Genomic DNA, 21,728 nt, shown 5'->3' on the forward strand with positions numbered 1-21,728 from the left:
TCGGATGAGGTGATCTCTTGGAAATAAAGAGTCAGGAACACAGAAAGATATATGTTTAAAACGTAATTTTAAAATACAAGATTGATTTGTGTCAGGGTGCATCTTAATGCGCAGTGGGAAACCCATTACAATTCTTAAGTGGGGAAGTTCTTTAGCAATAAATCTATAATCTATGTTGCCTATTTTAGACACCTCCGTATAGTATCAACCCCCTCCCTCTAGAAGCTGAACTTCTTTGCAGTTATCTCTCAACTCTCACCGCCTGGCGTGTGTTTGGGGTCGCCCTGCCAGAGCCTCCTTGGCCTGTGCATCCAGGCGAGGTGGCCCCGGACCACAATTCCCGGCATGCCTCGCGAGGGGCGGCCCCTGGCGGAGGCGGGGCCAGGAACAGCCACCCCCGCGAGTTGTCGGGCGGGGAGATCGGGCGGCGCCGAGCTGAGGTAGCGAGAGAAGAGCTCCCGGATGTGGAGAAGCTGGGGAGAAGGCGTGGGAGGAAGATGGACTCGGTGGAGAAGGGGGCCGCCACCTCCGTCTCCAACCCGCGGGGGCGGCCCTCCCGGGGCCGGCCGCCGAAGCTGCAGCGCAACTCCCGCGGAGGCCAGGGCCGAGGTGTGGAGAAGCCCCCGCACCTGGCGGCCCTAATTCTGGCCCGGGGCGGCAGCAAGGGCATCCCCCTGAAGAACATTAAGCACCTGGCGGGGGTCCCGCTTATTGGCTGGGTCCTGCGTGCGGCCCTGGACTCGGGGGTCTTCCAGAGGTGCGCATGTGCGAGAGTGGGCGGCGCGGCCTGGGCGGGGGTCGGGACGGGGAGCCGGGCCGCTGGCAGAGCTGGGGCTCCCAGGGCAATTGTTATTAGAAGGGGTGTGCAAGATCCGGGGTGTCTGGGCCCCGGTTGAGAGCCCAGGGAGGAAGTGCTCCAGCTTCTTCCTTGTTCCGTAGCTGCTAATAGTCTTGATCTGGGACAGTTCCTGTCCCTGCCCTTGAGAATGCCTTGCGTAAAAGGGGAGATTTCCCCTTTTCAACCGTGTCCGCCGCCCTGGTTGACTCACAGGGTAAAGGAGGCCACCCCTATGAAACGTCTGCGGTAATATGTGAACTCTTGCACACAGAGGCCATTGGGGTTCCCCTGGTGCTCAGCCTCTGATAACCACTTGGTGCCGATCGATTAGGGAGGCATCGGGTTCATGAATGGAGTGAGGTGTCAAGGCTTTCGAGTTTCAAGCTCAGCTTGGAGATCTCTTTCTGACCTTTGAAAAATACTCCAAGCTATGTGCCTGGTGAGTCAGCACAATCTAAAAAGCTACCCACATTTGTACATAGGTAAGAGATAGTGAGAAAACGTACAGCAGGCTGTTTTATGATATGCTTCTAAATGGTTTTTATCATATCTTTGGAACCTCTCTGCCCTAAAGACAGTTTTAATTGTTCATCATTCAGAGCCATTTACCATATGCCATTTTGGTCAGGAGTTACAAGCTGATGTCATTCATAAAAGAAAATAGAATTCAGTGTCAGGAATGAGTTTACACATAGTAACTTCACGCTAATTGTGCTTCAGTTTGTTACCGTGGAAAGTAAATTATTTTAACTTCTTGATGCCTGGGTTTTTGGTCTTTAAAGAGATGATTGTTTTTGGAGCAAGTTAATTGCCCACATTAATATGTGGGTAAATGATTTTCATTAAACTAGTCTTGTTTAAAAAAAGATACTCCCAAAGTAAGAATTTACGAATTTTCTTAATGTTTTAATCCAAACGAAGCCCTGGGTGGAGCAAGGTAAATAGGGGCAGGCACCCAGATGATAACACTAATGTAGTAGTGTAGTAGGAAGTGTGCAAAGCAGAGATAGGGAAGGACTTGGGGATTTGGTTCAATTCAGGAAACATTTACTGAGCCCTAATTTCTGCCATAGACACCTAAGGAAACACCAAGATGAAGTGACATGGTTCTTGTCATTGGGGAGCTCACAGGCTTTGGACATTTTTTCATCCCTACAAAGAGTGCACACTGGGGGAAAAAAAGAGGACCGAGAGGGTGCATCCAGACAACAGTGATATGCCATTTCTGTGCAATGAAGTAGAGATCAAAACTTACATTCACAGTAGATTAAGAACAAAACTCATTTACAACTCTTAGGTAGCATGTCAGGAAACTCCTTTCAACCTGGCTTAACAAAAGGTAAGGCTTGTTTCAGGTACAATGAGATTCAAAGGCAAAGAACGATTTATTCATTCAGCAAATATTTATTGACTACCTACAGTGACAGGCACTGTTCTGTGTCCTTAACCAGAGGTTGTAACACTAGCAGCAGTGGGTTCAGTCCCTAGTCTCAAGGAGCTTGCATTATAATGAGAAACAGGCGGTATACAAACAATATATACTATATTGGGTGTCGCTAAATAGTTTCAAGACAAATCAAGCAAGGTAAGGGAATGGTGCCAGTACCCTCCATCACCAGAATCTTCTATTTCTTGGTTCTTCTGGATAGGCTCTCCCTTTATGGTGTCAGGTGGCTATGCTGAGTCCCGCAAAACAACTTGGCGCGGAAGAACTTGTTCGAACTCTAGTATGGTTTCTAGCAGCTTAAGGCCATGTTCCTAGGATGATCCCAGCCCCCCAACCCCCTTAAGATGGCTGAGAAAACTCAGTGCTGCCAGGAGGATTTACTGTTTGTTCCAGGGACAACCTGGTGACAGGCAGGGAGCCTCTGAACCCCCTCTCAGAACAATTACTTTAGAAAGTTTTCAGTTACAGCCCTCTTCACCATGCTTCAGAATGTAAATCTACCATCCAAAACTGTTTCCTCAAGGACCTGAGAGCTATCTCTTTGAAATGCAAACATCCCAGTAGGTAACTCTCACTCCCTCCCAGTCCCTGTAGGAAAATTAAGGGCCTAAATTTGATGGGCACCTTGCTTCAATTTGCACCTTGCTGCCCCATCCTAAAGTTAGAAGTGTGCTTCTGATCTGGATAAGCACCAGTTGACAAATCCAGATGGTCTAGTCACAAGGACTGACCTCCTTTAGCCCTGACACGATACCTTTGCCTTAACACACCCGCCTTTAAGAAGTCTCCAGCCTTTGGGAGGAATTTGAGTTAGTTTATGCCATCGTTAACAAATTAAACCTGACCTTATCTGCATTAGTGTCCAGCTTTGTTTATCCCCTTATTTTACTGTTCCTATCCTTCCAGGTTTCAGTCCAGCCGAAAAGAGCTGCCCTCTTTGCAGCTTTAAAGTCTCTTTGGGTCATCCTTGAGCCAGTCACTTTGGCTAAAACAGCGCTTGTATTGGTACAGTTTAGTGGCCCCTTCCACTCTTGGAGCCGGTGATGGAGCGCCCCCTAAAGCACCATGTGACAGTTTCATCAAGAGAGAAATTGGAATATGATCACCAAAGGGCAATAGATGGTGGGAGTCAAAGCCCAACAGATAGCCATTATAGCAGACATAGGGGATTTTGCTACAAAATTATTGGAAATATATGTATATATTAAGCGGCGATTCTCCTGTTTCCATTTATTAAAATGCATTTGTACAAAACTCCATGAAAGAATAAATGATTCCTGAGAACTTTTTCTGTACCAGTTTTATGTAATACATCTAGACTAGAGTATAATCATCTTAACAATAGGAATGGTATTTTATACTTCCAGCCACCTATGGTATCTGCTACTGTACTAGTAATAGAATTTGAAGACATAAAACCAGTATTTTCCTTAACCAGCAAAATGAGCATAATCTGACTCCTGCCTTCTCAAACTTACAATACTATATACTAATGTGATTTTACTGTTTAGTTCACATAGCTGTCTGCTATGTGGCATCATTTCTAGGGATCTGGAAAGTTTAAAAAGGTAATAAAATGGAATAGCACTACTTCCTTACTGAAGCTTTTGCTGATCCCCTCAATGGGAAGTAACTGTGCCTTTGTTTTCTGCACATAGCAGCATTGTTCATACCTTCTTTAGTGCGTGCACTATTGCAGCAAAGTACAGTCGTAGACCCTAGATTTGAATTCCTAGCTTCACCACATGTTAACTGGAACTTTGGGTAAATCACTTAACATCTGTGCCTCAGTTTCCTCATTTGCAAAATGGACTTAATTATATGCCTCATAGGCTTGCTGAGGGAATTAAATGAGGTAGTGGTATACACAGCCCTTAGAATAGTGTCTCTATATAGTGTGTGACCCATCCTTGACGTTTTCCCCTTGTATGGAGGGTTTTTACAATCTTCATCTCTTCCATGAGCCACCGTTACCTTACTTGTAAAATGAGAAAGTTGTAATTATCTTCAGAATTCTTCCTAATACTAGCATGCTTTGACCTTGAAGAATTAATGGAATTGTGGCTTTATTCTATTTCAGGGGTCCACCCAACTTTTCCTGTAAAGGGCCACATGGTAAATAATTTAGGCTTTGCAGGTTGAATGGTCTCTGTTGCTCAGTTCTGCTATTGTGTGTTGTGGAAATAGCCATAAATTACATAAGTGAATGAACATAGCTGTATTCCATTAAAAGCTTATTAACAGAAGTAGGCAGGCTGTGAGCCAGATTTGGCCTGGGCTGACCCTTTCTTTAACAGGTTGAAGAGTTTCTTGTGAGCAGGCACTCATTTTTCTTGGTATGCTTAATGTATTAGAACCTCAATTAAAATGTGTTAATTTGGATTTAATTGATTTATTCTAAAGCTACAGTCCCATGTTTGGAGCAGCCTTGCTGCCCCTGACCTCTACTTTCTTTGACAAATATTTACCCTAGGAAGGAATTGAAGAAAATTATAGCTGCCTGATTGTGTTTTTCAGGGCTGGAAGACGCTTTGGAGATTATTTTGTTCAAAACCATGATGTAGTAATTGAGGTAGATTTTTCTGGCCTGCACAGAGTCAAAGTTAATGATACTTTCCAAGTTACTAACTTTGCATACAAATTTGGATAATTAGCAGTTGAGGAAAATGCTGAGATAATTTTTCAGTTAGTAAAAAGTTATTGTTTGAGATGAGTTTATAAGAGCCTGATATTCAACAGTGGTCCAGTGCTGTGTTAGTAAACCTCAGAAAAAATAGATTTTGTAAATATTGCCTAACATACTTGGGAAAAAAACAAACATGAAGTTTCATTTCTAGGGTGTGGATTTATGATTAATGACAGGCCTGTGCTGTAGTGTCCATGAAATGGCAGTTTATGATTTGAAATAATGTACGTAGGCTTCAGGGTTGATATTCCTGTTCATCCTGTTAGATGTTGTATGACTTCATTTGAGGCTAAAGCCATTAGCATTAGGCTTTGACATTTACTCTGTACTGGTTTTAAATCTTATTAGGCCTCTTTATTCACTTGCTCATTCTTTCTTTTTTGCTCTCCCTCTTCTGATTCCCTTAAACCAAAAGAAAATTATCTGCTTACGTAATCCCTTTAATAAATGATGATCATTGTATTGTAAGTCTACATATGGGATGCTATTTTCATACATACAGATTAGACATTTGGACCTTTGAAGTTGTAAAGGCAGAACTTCAGTTTCCCTTTCCAACAGAGCCAGTGTGAGGATTAAATGAGACTATGTAGGGGCGCCTGGGTGGCTCAGTCGGTTAAGCGTCCACACTCCACACTGACAGCATTGAGCCTGCTTGGATTCTCTCTCTCCCTCTCTCTCTCTGCCCCTCCCCCACTCACGCTCTCTCTCAAAATAAATAAACATGAAAAAAAATGAGACCATGTAGATGTTCCTTTATTACCATTCCTATTTTATTATACCAAATAGCTAACATTTATGAAATATTTATTGTGTGTTGTGGTTTGTATTAATTGTCATAACAACCATATGAGGTAATTACTATTATTACACCTGTATTTTTTTTTTTTATATCACCTGCATTTTAGTGAAAATCGAGGCTGAGGGAGATTATGGGTTTTACCTAAGGTCATACAGCTAACTAACATGGTGGAGTCAGGATTTGAACCCATTCCTTCAGATCCCATGCTGTTGACCATTTCTTGTTTAATTTATTAACAAATATAGATTGAGCATGTTATGTAGCAGGCACTATAAAAACACTTTGTAAGAATAAAGCATTGTAGAGAGGTTGGTCATTGCTTTCTTCTCTTTCCCTGATGGTTTAAAGGGAATTTGAGTACTGTGTTGGCTGCTGTCTCTACCGATAGGTTGAGAACTGAAAGTTTCTTGAGAAAATGGACTGTTATCTCCTGTGTCCAAAATAGGACCTGAAACATAGTAGACACTCAGTAAGCATTTAATGAATGAAGAAATGAATGAATGATAAAAGGAAGAAAAGAAAAACAAGCAAACCTCTTCCAAAACCTCTACCATTTTTAATTTATCTTTTAAGCATTTCAAAAATATCATTGGAGTCTGTGGTGTTGAATTTTCATTACAGAAAATCAGAATAATAAAGTAAACAACTTTAGTGATCTATTTCAATTAGTGACATAAATTAGATTTCTTTTGCTTTTCTTGTTCACTTCTTACTGTATTTACCATCTTATTTTACCTTCACCTTCTCTAATTTAAAACTAGGTTTTCATTGGTACTTTGTTATATACTTTTGACTGTGACATTTCTCCAGTAAAAATCTGCCTTCAAACATTTCAGATTTGAATATGCATTTGGGAGATGCACAGAGTGACATCAGTAAATGTGAGACACCTGACCCCTAGCCAGTGGCTCATCTTGTTTACTAGGCTAAAGGGAATAACTGATATTAATAAGTGAAATCTGGAGATGTTAGAAATTTTTCTTGAGTTTCTCACTTTCTTTTCACTCTTGACAATTGAGGACAGACATTTGAAATATGCAGTTCTTCTTACCCCCAGTAGATGTTGAGTGAAGGTGATAAAAGAAAAATAAATGCATATGCCAAAGACTGTAAGTCGTTAAACTATATTTGTTTTGTTTTAATGTTTATTTAATTTTGTGTGAGAGAATGAGCAGGGGAGGGGCAGAGAGAGGGTGGGGAGCAGCAGATCCAAAGCAAGCTCTGTGCTGACAACAGAGAGCCCGAACTCATGAACCATGAGATTGTGACCTGAGCCTAAGTCACACAACTGACTGAGCCACCCAGGCACCCCCATTAAACTATCTTCGTATAAGATCACTATTAAAAACATTGTGGCTAGATTAATATTCACATCTTTTGTTTCTAGCAAAGGAAATTTGTAAAGGTCCAGGATACTTAACTTCAATAGAGACTAGCACATTTCCCCAAAGTAGCATTTTACCCCTAGTCATCATCTTACAAAGTTTAAATGGGGAACTGTGTAAGAAGTGGTTAAAGGAGCAGTTAAGTTAAACTTCCCAGAGTCCATCGAGTCATGTTCCCATGTCTGTAATTGTTGTCAATGGGTATAACTCAGTTGATTGTGTATTCCTATTTTTACAGTATACCCATTGTTAGTTGGCAAAACAAGAGAGTTGGATTGCCTGATTATTTTGAGCCTAGACTTGGGCCTTTAGTTGCTTCTAAGCTTGAAATTTTTTCAGCTTCAATGTTTGGCAAAGCCAAATCCATTTTTTTCTTAGCAAGTATATTAAAATCCTTCACCAAGTAATTTGGATTTGAATGAGGAATAAGAAGAAGGATCTTCTTTATTTCCTTTAGATTTGAACTTTACCACTACTGTTTTACTTAATATACCAGTAGCCTTAAAAATACCAAATATCACTTTTTTTCAATTTTATAAAACTAAATCTAGGGCTACATAAATAACATTTATTTAAATGATATGCATAATACAAATATAAATATTTCTATATGTAAACAAATATTTCCATTAGTGACATAAATTTTGCTTTTACTGTTCACTTTTTACTGTCTTTACCATCTTCTCATCCTACCTTCACCTTCTCTATGTTAAAACTAGATACTGCATTTTTATTCAGACATTTAAAGTTTATATACAAAATACTTTATAATTCTTTAAATTTTATAATACTTCAGCTCTGCAATTATTTTTTGATGGCATAAAAACTATTCTCATTTAACGTAAGCTGTATTTTGGGGTTGCAGAGCTCCTTTTTATCTTTAGTGGTTTCTTTTAATGATTTGGCTTTTTATATTTATTTTTTAATATCCATACAGTGTGTGGGTTTCAACAGACCATGATGAAATTGAGAATGTGGCCAAACAATTTGGTGCCCAAGTTCATCGAAGAAGTTCTGAAGTTTCAAAAGACAGTTCTACCTCACTAGATGCCATCATAGAATTTCTTAATTATCATAATGGTATGAATTTGATAGTTTATTCAAGATGTTGTGTGATTTCTAACTTGCTAATTGTTTCATAAGACTTGCTTTCACATTTGAATTTAAGATCTTTTATTTCTCGCAAAGAACTTTGATGTTCTTTTCATTTGTTTTGTCTTTTTAAGAGGTTGACATTGTGGGAAATATTCAAGCAACTTCTCCGTGTTTACATCCCACTGACCTTCAAAAAGTTGCGGAAATGATTCGAGAAGAAGGATACGATTCTGTTTTCTCTGTTGTGCGACGCCATCAGTTTCGATGGAGTGAAATTCAGAAAGGAGGTAATCTGTCATATCAGTCTTTATTTTAGCTTTTATGGAGAATCAGCTTTTTCATAGGTAAATAATCCTTAGGCAGGAGGGGAGCAGTAAAAGAGACCACGTGATTCTTAACTGTAATAGGCAATGACATTTATAATCAGTTCTAAGTCTTGTGATTATTGAAACAAGACAGACCAAATTCTTTGCTTTAACCTTTTATAAATGGACGTTTTAACACTATTTGCCTTTTGAGGCAGGCAGGCATGTCATTTTTTTCTAGATGTGAAATAATTCTTTGTCCTAGACTTGCTTGGTAAATTCCTAAATTATATTAGAATTATGGGAATAGAAATCAACCAAAAAGTTCTGGAGGACCTTAAGAATGAATTGTAGAATTACTTCTCAAAATATGTAACTCCTGTATAAGAAGAGTTCCATAGTATTTAGCTGGAGCCAGATTTCTAGCTAGATAAACTAGTAAAATATGCAATAAAGAATAGGATGAACAACAAATAGGGAAGTGTTGGAACATGCATCAGGAAAGGCAGTGTGATTTCTGTTAGGTGCCCTGACATTTGTTGAATATAGGAAAGCTGGCCTAATTGTCTCTAACATGTGTAACTTAAAGGAGATAGTAAGGAAGATACAGTGAAACTGGAGACAGTGCAAAAACAGAGCAATCAAGAGGATAAAGAAGGGCTGAAAATAAGACTCTTCTATCTCAACATATGAATGTTATCCAAACCAATAAAATGTACCAGTAAATATACTTACTGATTGACTTCCTTCAGTATATGTTTATTGAGTATCTTCTCTGTGCCAGGTTCTATGTTAAGTTATATGTATAAAAGTTTGAACTTATTTACCAAATCTCATAAATTCTTACTTCTTTTTTTAAAAAATGTTTTTATTTATTTTGAGGTTGGGGAGGGGTAGAGAGAGAATCCCAAGCAGGTTCCACACCATCAGCACAAAGCCCAATGCAGGGCTCGATCTCACAAAATGTGAGATCATGACCTAAACCAAAATCAAGAGTCGGATGCTTAACTGACTGAGCCACCCAGGTGGCCCAGAAGTTCTTATTTCTGAGGAAATAATTTCTAGGAAGAATCTATTAAAGCTTTAAAACAAGTTTTTGAAGCAAATCAAGGAAGCCCAGTGTTAAACTGAATATTGAGATTCATATGCTATATGATTAAAGAAGTTCAAGAAAAATGTACATTAAATAGATGACAAAGCCATATAAAATATATCCATAAGTATTTTTAAGAAAATTAGAAATGTTTGAATAAATATCTTTTAACACTGAGACGTGAATGTTAGGGATAAGAGCTTTGTCTTTATCATATATTTTCCTAGAACCACTGTAAAACAGAATGCTATTAAGAACAAGGATTCTAACCTAGAATGGTATTTCTTATGATTCTGTTCTTATGTTCCTTGTTTATTAAATCACTACTACTAAACATGCTCTTGGATTAATCAATATTTGAAAAATCCTTCTATTTCATATTGTATAACTTTTTGTAATCTTTTTTTGTTGTTATCATGCTAGAACCTTACCATCTAATATAGTAGTCTCTTGTACTGTCAGCACTTGAGTGTGGTTAGTCCAAATTGAGATATGCATTAAGTGTAAAATACATACTAGATTTCTAGGATTAGTATGAAAGAAGCATATGCAACGTCTCATTAATAATTCTTATATTAATTACATGTTAAAAAACATTTTAGATACATAGGGCTAAATTAAATATACTATTACAGTTAATTTCACTTGCTTCTTTTTACTCTTTTTAAACTGTAGCCATTAGAAAATTTAAAATTATATATGCGGCTCACACTATATTTCTATTCAACATCACTCTTCTAGAGATTACACTTTGTACCCTCAGTTTGTTATAGCCTCCCTGAATTTGTATTTTCACAAATAATTAAAAACCTTACAAAAGTAAATTTCTATTTAGCCCCTGCTGTTTTGTACTATTATTGTTACATATAATTCTCTATATATTATAACTGCACAATACATTGTGGTTGTATTTATTTTAAGCAATTAATGGTATTTTAAAAATTATTTTAAAATTATCATTTACCTCCACCTGCATATTTATCTTTCTCTATTATTCTTCATTTCTTTCTACTTATCTGTGCTTCTATCTTACAGTGTGTACCTGTTAGTAAAAACTTCTTTCAGCTTTTGTTTGTCGAAAGATGTCTATAATTCATCCTTATGTTAAAAGGGTACTTTCATTGAATATAAAATTTTGATTTACCTTTTTCCCTTCAGCATTTTAAGATTGCACTTGTAAGATGTTATCCTTTTGAAGATGCATCTTTAACGTGTCATTTCATTATTTCCTACCATCCATTGTTTCTTTTAAGATATCAGCTGTTTTTCTGATCATTGTTTCTCTAAATATAATGTCTTTTTTCCCTTTTTTCCCTTTCCCCTGCTTTTAAGATTTTCTCTGTATCTTAATTTTTCAGAGTTGACTCCCAATTTGTATTGCTGTGGTGTGTGTGTGTGTGTGTGTGTGTGTGTGTGTGTGTGTGTGTGTGTTTATCCTGTTTAGAATTCTTTAACCTTCTCATGTTTATAGGTTGATATCTGTCATCAGTTTGCAAAAATTCTGCGCTGTTCTCTCTCCAAATATGTCTTCTGCCACATTTTCTCTCTCCTTTCTTTCTGGGACCCAGATTTAAGTGTATTTTAAACAATTTTAAGCCTGTCTCTCACAGTCTGTTCTGTATCGTTTGTTGATTTTCTCTCTGTGCTTCATGTTAAGTAATTTATGTTGACATATTTGAGTTCATTGATCATTTCTTCTGACTTATGTAGTACACTGTAAATCCTGTCCAGTGAATTATTTCAGATATATGTTTATAGAATGTACATTGGAGTTATTTTTTAGAGATTACATTCTCAGTTGAAATTCTCCATCTTTTTTTGTTTTTCAATCTTTTCCTCTAATACCGTTAACATATTTATGATATTTATTTGAAAATCCTCAATTGCAGGTTCCAACATCTGAGTCATTTATAGTTCTGTTTCTACAACTGTTTTTCTCTAATTATGGCTAATGTATTTGTGCCTCTTCATCATGACTCAAATTTTGTCATATGCCTGACATAGAGACTAGAGTACAGTTGACCCTTGAGCAACACAAGTTTGAATTGCACAGGTCCACTTATACATAGATATTTTCCAATAAATACAGTACAGTACTGTAAATGTATTTTCTCTTCCTTATGAGTTTCTTAATAGCATTTTCTTTTCTTTAGCTTATTTTAACAGTACAATACATAAACAGAATATGGGTTAATTGACTTTATGTTATTGGTACAGCTTCTGGTAAACAGTAAGCTCTTAGAGCTAAGTTTTGGGAGAATTAAAAGTTGTATGTGGATTTTCAATCATGTGGGGGGTTGGTGCCCCAGCCCCGGCATTGTTCAAAGGTCAACTGAATATATTATTTTCCTCCAAAAGGACACACCCTTTCTTCTATCAGGCAGATGGAATATGGAGCTAGTCACTTTGATCCAGTTAGGAGTTGTGCTGGATTCAACCTTTAATTTCCCTTTACCTCTTAGTGCAGGTATCTTGCCAGGAGATAGATCTTGTATGTATTGCTAGTAATAACCCCATGCTAACAGGGCCTTAGGATCTAAGCACCACAAAACCTCTAAGCCCAGCCTTGCAACCCATCCCTAGCTTCTTGTGCCGCAGTACACTCAGCAGAAGTCCTGTAGGGGAGTAATTGGGTAGGAAGAACTAGCTCTGTGTTTGGGATCCTACAGAAGACAATCTATGATTCTAGTCCAAAGGGCCATGACAAACCTCTGGGTTCTCCTTACCCCAGTAGAGCTCCTCTGCTTATGCCAAGCTTGATCTTTCTCACTTCTTCAGTCCTCAAACATCCCTAGGGAGAAAACAGCCACTGATCCTTGTTCACTTAAGAAAGACTTGCCCCTCTCATTGCTTTTCTTCAGACTGCCACTTGAATTCTCTAGTCTGTTTATTGCCTGTCTCCACCACCAGACTGCACACTCCAAGAGAGGAGAGGGAGCCATATTCATTGCTATTTATACACTGCCTATAAAACTATACTATATGTAGCTAGCTATCCAATGTATATTTGCTGAATACTTTTCATAGATTATACCAAACACTGGTGGGGTAGAATTGAACAGAGGATGGTTTAGTTAAGGAAGTAAGTGGAAGTTGTTTCTAAAAGCCGTTACACAGATAATGACAGCCAAAAGTAAAGAAGGATTCTGAGGAATCACCAGCATTAAACTCACAATCATGATGCATATCATTACACATCCATAAACACAGTTTTGGGAAAAATACAGTGAAAAAGCAAGAGGATCCCTATTTCCCAGTACTGAGGGCTCCATCTGTTACATCATGTTATAATCACTGCTGTTGATATTGCTGAGCCTTCATTACCAAGGATAAGAATAAGTAAATAGTATTTATTATTATGTTTAGTATATTTTTTTAACTCTGGTAAGAGTAATATACAAACATTTTTATCAACATAAAAGTATTAATAATTTAATGAGGAAATCTTCAGTTTTCTATAATAATTCTATGAAAGTAATTTCTCAACCACATTATATAAACACATACATTGTATTTCTATAGAAGCAAATAATGAGAAATAGATTAAAGCACTCAAATATTAAATAAGGATATTTTATGGCAAGATCAGCCCTTTTGAAGCTACCTTAAGTTTGCCTTGATGTCCTCCCAGAATATTATATTAGTTTTTTTTTCTTAAATCTTTATTTATTTATTTTTGAGAGAGAGGGAGAGAGAAAATCCCAAATAGACTCTGTGCTGTGAGTGCAGAGCCCGATGCAGGGCTCGAACTCAGGAACTGTGAGATCATGACCTGAGCCAAAACCACGAGTCAGATGCTTAACTGAGCTACCTGGGTGCCCCCCAGAAAATTTTATTTGTATAAATGCCTTAAAACCTCAATTATTCAGAGTTCATTTATAAAATACTTTATTTTTCTATGATTAGATAATAAGTAGTATAAAGTAATTATAATTATTATGTATTGTTTAATAATTTTCAAATATAATTAGCAAAGATAAATCATCAGCATTATTAGAGATTTTGTTCCTTTAAAAAAATCTATTTAGCTATTTATCAAGATAGAAAAATATTTTACATTTTCAGGGTTTTTTTTAATTACTAAATGAATATTCAGTATTCAAAGGAATGTAGACTTACTATAGCTTTTTGCTTTTAGTTCGTGAAGTGACTGAGCCTCTGAATTTGAATCCAGCTAAACGACCTCGTCGACAAGACTGGGATGGAGAATTATATGAAAATGGCTCATTTTATTTTGCTAAAAGACATTTGATAGAGATGGGTTATTTACAGGTTTGTGCCTTCATTTTGCAAAGATCTTTTAAATCATTTTGTATGTATACCTCCTCAGTTCTAAGGAAGAATTATGGCACAGTTCATAAAGAAAAGTATCAATCCCCAGAGGAAAGGAAATAACCGATAAGATTTATCTGAGGCATTTATCCTGTAGGTTTACACTAAAGTAATCTTTGGAGTCCATTCAGTAGATATGCAAGGAATTCTGGTACAACTGAGAAATGAATCAAATATTAAATGTTGTATATGTGTCCCGACTTTCATTTTATTCCATTCAAACTCTGTTTTTAATCCATGGTTTGGTTACTGTCACATTGGTTGTACAGTTGAATAAAAATCTATTGCTTTCAAAAAGAGACAAAACAAAAAATATATTAGATATGGAAGTGCACCAACCTGGGTGTCAGGAAAGCCAGATTACAGTTCTCTCTTTAACTGTGTGGCTTTGAGTGTACATTTTAATCTGTTCTGAGTCTCTTTGCTCTCATTTTAAAATAAAGGGTTGGGAGCGCCTCTCATATCTTTAGAGCCTACATGGTTACATCATATACCATTTGTTCCTTTTAGTTAATAGAAGTTATTTATTCAGCACTTACTGTGTGCCAAGGACTATACCAAACACTTTATATAGGTTATCTCATGTAATCTCCATAGCACTGGAATAGAGTAGACATTCCTGCCCAGTTTTACAGAGGAGGGAATGGCTGCTTGGAAAAGGAAGTACTTGGCTCAGGGCATAAATAGGTAGTAAGTGGTACTATTGGGATTTGGATTCAGGTCCTTATGTTACTCAAAATCAGCATTTAAAAAACTCTCTACTCTCTGTAGTAAAAATTCCAATGTGACTCATGCTCTGAGGTAAAAGTATTTTTAACAGTCTCCTGGCAGTATCTAAGCAAACTGTAGACTGTTTAGTTAAGTTTGAGTACTCAGGAAAATTAAGTTTGACACAGGTAGATATCACCCTTTCCAAACTCTTTGCTAAGGGGACTGTGTTTTGACCCTTTCCTAAAAGGTAGAGAACAATGAAGTATCTCATCATCATAAGATTTATGAAGAGACTGAGAATTCTAAAAAATGAAATTTCCCGGTAATTGATTTTGACATTCAAATTATCACAGTCATAGGAAAGGCCTCCCTCCTTGCCCCCAGATCCCAGAATTAGGAAACTGTCCCTCCCTTTGCCCACGTGTGATCCAGACAGTTATTGTCTACCCTCCCTGTAGTTCAGGGATCTAAGACAATTCTGTACAATAGATACTACAGTTCTTTTTCCTCCATTGTCTTGCCACTCAGTTGCAAATTGGAACATAAGTTCTGAGAACATTTATGCTGCTTTTGGATGATGACAGGAGAGACTGTCAGAAAAATGGGATACAGTTAGGGGGGTTCTAGAAAATTCCTCATGGTCAGAATATTGGAAGATGGGTATTTCTGCTTTATTCAGTCTTAAAATAGAAATCTACTTAAAGAAAAATGGGAAGCTTGCACTGTGCACATAGAATTTGAACAATATTATAGTGTATAGTTTGAATATATAGGAAACAAAAAGCTTTTTTCTGAAAACAGTTATTTATTGTAAGTCACTGATTTCACTGGGTTTATTTTTGTCAGTATCATAGAAATGGATTCATTGTTCTAATTAGAAGAAACTTTCTGATATGGTGAACGAATGTTAAAAACAGTACTCATGGCATTTATACTATCTTTAGGGTGGAAAAATGGCATACTACGAAATGCGAGCTGAGCACAGTGTGGACATAGATGTGGATATTGACTGGCCTATTGCAGAACAGAGAGTATTAAGGTAAAAACAAGACTTGCATAGCCTTTGCCCTGGACCCTGACATATTTTTAGTAGATACACTGAGTTGTGCTTCTAGACACTAATTTCTGATACTCCAGACATTTTAGGATCTTTGCAATTAGTTTGTTCATGTGAGGAAGACCTACACGTAAAGTATACTTATAGTTGGCTTATTCAGTAACTTGAGAAACACATGGTCTGGTTAGACCACTGTACTCAAAGTTCTTTCACTAGAAGCTGAAGTGTACATGTGAAGGGTAATGTTTGAATGAATGGGAATGGTTACTACGTTTACTGGTATTAGCCAGTTGAGAGGGAGTAATTAGTATTGTACTTGTACTCAGAGGTCTATTTTGGTTTCTTTTAGATATGGCTATTTTGGCAAAGAGAAGCTTAAGGAGATAAAACTTTTGGTTTGCAATATTGATGGATGTCTCACCAATGGCCACATTTATGTATCAGGAGACCAAAAAGAAATAATATCTTATGATGTAAAAGATGCTATTGGGATAAGTTTATTAAAGAAAAGTGGTATTGAGGTATGTGCTCCCTGAATATAGTGATGTTTTTTAAGATGATGATTCAGGGTCAAAGAACGTGTGAGGGAAATAAGAGATTTAAATTTTTAGTATTATCTATTAAAATATCTGAAATTTAGCCTTCACATGACTAGAAAATTATCATACTTTTAGATGAATAAAATTAGAAATTTGTCAATCAACAAATAATATTTCTTATTTATTCAGTAAGTATAAACATATTATTTTTAAATAGGAGCTATCTAGTAATTCCCATAGGATCTTTCACTAAAAAAAATTTCAGAAAAAGTAAGTTATCAGCATTAAAAAAAAAAAAAGCAAATATCTTGTGGATTTTTAAGATGTAACCTATTCTTATGATTGATAAATTTGAATTCAAAATAATTTAATATTTAGTATATTTGTAAAAATGAAAGCTAAAATAGTTTCTAGTAAGATTTACTAGAAATCTTTCATATGTGTTCCTAAGCAGCACAAGAGACAAGTTATAGACTTTCCTCTGGGTAAATCGAATTATAGGAGAATCTTAAATTAGTGTCAGACAATGTATGTTATATTTTTTTAACCAACAGATAGGATCCTTTCCACTGTAAACAGTGTCTTTATTAGACTATTAGAAATACAATGTTGTAAAGATTCATCATTTTAAAATATCTGTTGATTTTACTTAATTGGTCTTTCAGGAGACTACTCATTTGTGACTTGTATTATTTACCTGGTGTTATTTTATTATGAAATAGTTGATTTCTTTTTTTTCTCATTTTGCCCTCCTTTCTCTCTTTCTTTTTTCTTTTAAGGTGAGGTTAATCTCAGAAAGGGCCTGTTCAAAGCAGACACTCTCTTCCTTAAAACTGGATTGCAAAATGGAAGTCAATGTACCAGACAAGCTAGCAGTTCTGGATGAATGGAGAAAAGAAATGGGACTGTGCTGGAAAGAAGTGGCGTATCTTGGTTGGTGTCTTATTATTCAGCCATGATAAAGTGGGCTAGGGGTTTGTTTTTTGGGTTTTTTTTTTTTTTTAAGAAATAGAGAAATAATGGGGTGCCTGGGTGGCTCAGTTGGTTAAATGTCCAACTTTGACTCAGGTCATGATCTTGCGGTTCACGAGTTTGAGCCCCGTGTCTGGCTCTGTGCTGACAGCTCAGAGCCTGGAGCCTGCTTCGAATTCTGTGTCTTCCTCTCTCTCTGCCCCTCCCTGCTCATGCTCTGTCTCTCTCTTTCTCTCAAAAGTAAAGAAACTTAAAAAACTTTAAAGAAATAAAGAACTAAGAAAGAAAATTCCCAAGATTGGCATAGTTGAAGAGAAATAGGAACTCTCTTACACTACCAAGGAAAGTATTAAATTGGGACAATCTTGGGGCACCTGGGTGGCTCAGTCGGTTAAGCGTCCGACCTCGGCTCAGGTCATGATCTCACGGTCCGTGAGTTCGAGCCCCGCGTCGGGCTCTGTGCTGACAGCTCAGAGCCTGGAGCCTGCTTCCGATTCTGTGTCTCCCTCTCTCTCTGGCCCTCCCCCATTCATGCTCTGTCTCTCTGTCTCAAAAATAAATAAACTTTAAAAAAATTTTTTTTAATTGGGACATCTTTCTAGAGGTTTGTTTGATAGTATATATCAAGTGTATCGTAGTAGAATGATTACTAGCACATGCTTTGGAGTCAGACCACACTGCTGACTAGTCAGTTTTGGTAAAGTAAGCCTTAACTTCCTCACCTGCAAACTGGAAATGCCAAGAGTACCTATGTCATAGATCTATTATTGTAAGAACCAATGAGGTAATCTGGGCAAAGTACTTATCAGATTCCTAACATATAGGAATATGAGATACCTATCCTATCCTAACATATAGAATACCATGGATAAGTTTTGCTCTTTTAAAATATATCTACTGTTAACCCTTAAATTCCAAATCTAGGAAGGAAATTGGACAAATGTGCCAATAGTGGAGGAAAAAAAACCCACTTAAATACCCTGCAAAAATAGAATATGCACAAAATGGAATAGTGCATAATGCAAATGGATATGATGAGATGTCACAAGATTTTCACTTCGGCATTTATTAAATATACCATGTGCAGGCTTGATTGGTTGCTGGGACTTACTGCTTACAGAGCATGCAGTCAAATGTCTAATTTTAGATATTACTGATGACAAGTTATTAAAATACATATAACATAAGCCATGTAAGAAATAAATATTTACAAGGGTAATATGGGCCTCTAAAGAAGAAACACAGAAATGCTGTGGGAGCATGTTATCTGAGGACTTCAGGAATGGCCTTTGAAGCACATGTGACAATTCAGTGGAGAAGAATACTACAGAATCCTTGATAGAAAATGATCCAGTTTTTGTAAGAAGAAAACAATTTTAGTGGAACGTATAACAGATTCTAGATACACTTATTATCTGCATGACCTTAAGTGAGCTTCTCTAAGCCTTGGTTTTCCTATTTATAATATATAATATAAACACAAATCAAACTTTATAAGGCCATTGGGAAGAAAATTGAAGATAATATAGAATGCCTATTATAGTACCTGCAGATAGTAATAACAGTGTGTATCATTTATGTGAGTAAATTGTGGAATTATATATGTGATAATATAGTGATTATCCATAAATACTGGTAAGTAGGATGATACTGATTTGTTTTATGCCTTTATTTTAAAAAAATGTTACTACCAAGAAAATGCATTACTTATGTAACATTAAAAAAAAAACTATAAAAAACAGAGGTTAGAAAACAAGAAAACAGAGAATGGACTCCAAATTTTAATTTTAAAATCACTATTTTAAATATTAGTGATTTAAAATCACTATCTTAAATCACTATTTTAAAAGCACTATTTTGTATGGGTCACATAAATGTATAGAAACATATTCCTTAAAAATATCAACACTTGTGTAAGTAAATTTTAATAAATACATCTTTGTTTGAAGGGTTACACTATGCAAAGAAATGCTAACTTTAATTTTCATCATCTTTCAGTGAAAAAAATTCAGATTTCAACATATTTAATAACTTTTAAAATTTCAGTAGATAAATGTGGAACAGATTTAAAACAAGTAAACTCTTTTTTAACCAGCATTTTATTAGTGTAGTTGGATGTAGTAATAATTATACTCAGAATGGTGAATCTAACGTACTGGGAGCCTGTGAAATTCATCCTGTCAATACAAAAGAAAGGGAGAGAGAAGAGCAGGCAGGTTGAGAAAGGATGTAGTTTCGTCAGTGTGATGGTAATTCTTCAACAAATGAGTGATGTACAGGGGTATCTGGGTGGCTCAGTCGGTTAAGTGTCCGACTTAGGCTTAGGTCATGATCTGACAGTCCATGGGTTCAAGCCCTGCGTCGGGCTCTGTGCTGACAGCTTGGAGCCTGGAGCCTGCTTCGGATTTTGTGTCTCCCTCTCTTTCTGCTCCTCCCCCACTCATGCTCATCTCTCTGTCTCAAAAATAAACAAACATTTTTTTTTAACTTAAAAAATGAGTGATGTACAAATCAGAGGGAACTATTATAGATTAAAAGTATGTAAAAATACATATCAACAAAATTCAGTATGTGGACTTTGTTTGGCTTCCGATTGAAACAAATCAACTATAAGAAAATTTGAGACAACTGGGGATATTTGAACACATACCAAGGAATTGTTGATATTGTTAGTTTGATGATACTGTGTCACTTTTTAAAAATATATACTTATCTGTTAGAGAAATATATACTTATGTATTAGAGATAGATGCTGAAGAGTTTTGGGGTAAAACATGATGTCTATGAATTCCTTAGCCCTCTCTCTCTAAAAAGGAAGGAGTGGAGAAAAGAGAAAAATATCAATAAATAGTCCAAAACATCGAAAAGTATTCCACATGAACTTGGGGTTCTTGCATGTGTTTAGGATTTTTTTAAATAAAAAATTTAATTCATAATTTGTATATAGAATTTCTAGTAATTCTAATGTGCATGGCAATCAGAAATTATAGGCCATTCTTTTTTTAACAGGTAAGAGTTTATTTTGAAGTGCTTAGGAAAAACCTTAGACCTCAATTACGCTTGTAAATACTTGAACATATTTGTTCCACCACACCCATGGTATTCTTACATGAGTGCTTGAGGTCTTATTTAAGTTACCAGAAGTACTTACTGGTTGCTTTTTTGCATTAACAGAAAGAGTATTCTTTGTCTCCTTGAATATTCAACCGGTGTTTCTTTTACTCAATAGGAAATGAAGTGTCTGATGAGGAGTGCCTGAAGAAAGTGGGCCTAAGTGGCGTGCCCGCTGATGCCTGTTCCACCGCCCAGAAGGCTGTTGGATATATTTGCAAATGTAATGGTGGCCGCGGTGCCCTCCGAGAGTTTGCAGAGCACATTTTCCTACTAATGGAAAAGGTTATTAACTCATGCCAAAAATAGAAATTACTGTAATGTTAGGAAAGAAAGTATACAGCCTTCTTCAGCCACTTTTATTTTTGATTAAGTACAATTCCATGTTGTAATGTTACAGAGAGTGTGATTTGAACTGTGATGTATCTTAATATATTTTAAAGCAAATTGTCACTCCAAAACATTCTGAAATAATTGTGCTCTACTTTTCTCCTTATGCAAGATAATTATTTAGAGATTAATACAATCTTTCTCAGATTTTTAGTAAATGCAAGTAAGAATATCATCAAAATTGACTTTGTATTGTACCCTGTAAAACTGTGTGTTTGTGTGCTTTTAATGATGCTGAGATTTTATTTATTTGGGGACAGTGTGTCTGGTAAGACATGCCCTTCTATTAATTAATAAAATTACATTTCACAAACTTGATGAAAACTGTCTTGTTGCTATAGAGGAGACTTGCCAAACATTCCATGATTTCCTTTAAACACTGACCGTGCAATCAGCACGAGAAACAAGCCACTAAACACCTGACATAAAGCATCTGATCGTACTTTAGGTATGTATACGTATAGTGTGCACTACATGCAAATAGAGATATCCAAAAAAATTCATATATTTGTGAAGATTGTATATTGGTTTGGAATAAACCATTTGCAGTTACCTCTGAGGTCAGGATCATTTTATATACAAAATTTGACTATCACCACAATTTTACAGCCACCACAAAGTAGTCTCCTATCTGCTTAAATTCCAAAAGTGAGGCGTCATCTCATAAATGTGGACTTTTACCTAATAAACACTAACCACTTCCTGTGGAACATTTACATCTATTTACCCTGTAAAAAGAATTCAATTCTGGCAAGAAGCAAGTCATTCAAGCCAAGTCACACAGGAAGCTCTTTTCTTCTGTCAGGACTGGGTGTATTTGTACAGTTCAGAGTCTGACCTTACAGGCCAGACGTTGTTGGGAGAAAAAAATGAGCCTCTTCTACTCTAATTTCCATTGTATCTTGTGCCGGTTTTTTCTCCCGTCTTTGTGGCTTTTCCACTGCTGACTTTATTTTCTCCTCTCC

At 36.5% G+C, this 21,728-nt stretch overlaps 1 protein-coding gene across 1 annotated transcript; it reads left to right on the plus strand.

Annotated features, from left to right (window-relative positions):
- The first annotated feature begins 405 nt into the window (after positions 1–405).
- CMAS (cytidine monophosphate N-acetylneuraminic acid synthetase) lies at positions 406–21,081 on the plus strand. The gene is made up of 8 exons (XM_011283838.4): positions 406–757; positions 8,096–8,238; positions 8,385–8,540; positions 13,790–13,923; positions 15,639–15,733; positions 16,101–16,272; positions 17,070–17,223; positions 20,492–21,081. Exons 1-8 carry the CDS (start codon positions 498–500, stop codon positions 20,680–20,682), a joined length of 1,305 nt encoding a protein of 434 aa, XP_011282140.1. The 5' UTR covers positions 406–497; the 3' UTR covers positions 20,683–21,081.
- Positions 21,082–21,728: the final 647 nt, after the last annotated feature.

This window comes from Felis catus, chromosome B4 (assembly GCF_018350175.1).
Source record: "Felis catus isolate Fca126 chromosome B4, F.catus_Fca126_mat1.0, whole genome shotgun sequence".
Taxonomy (NCBI): domain Eukaryota; kingdom Metazoa; phylum Chordata; class Mammalia; order Carnivora; family Felidae; genus Felis; species Felis catus.

Excerpts from the sequence above, each read along its gene's own strand:
- CMAS (XM_011283838.4), top strand. The coding sequence starts at position 498 with ATGGACTCGGTGGAGAAGGGGGCCGCCACCTCCGTCTCCAACCCGCGG. Across the intron at positions 8,541-13,789 it reads GAGTGAAATTCAGAAAGGAG|TTCGTGAAGTGACTGAGCCT; the intron begins GTAATCTGTCAT and ends TTTTGCTTTTAG. Across the intron at positions 16,273-17,069 it reads TAAAGAAAAGTGGTATTGAG|GTGAGGTTAATCTCAGAAAG; the intron begins GTATGTGCTCCC and ends TTTTCTTTTAAG.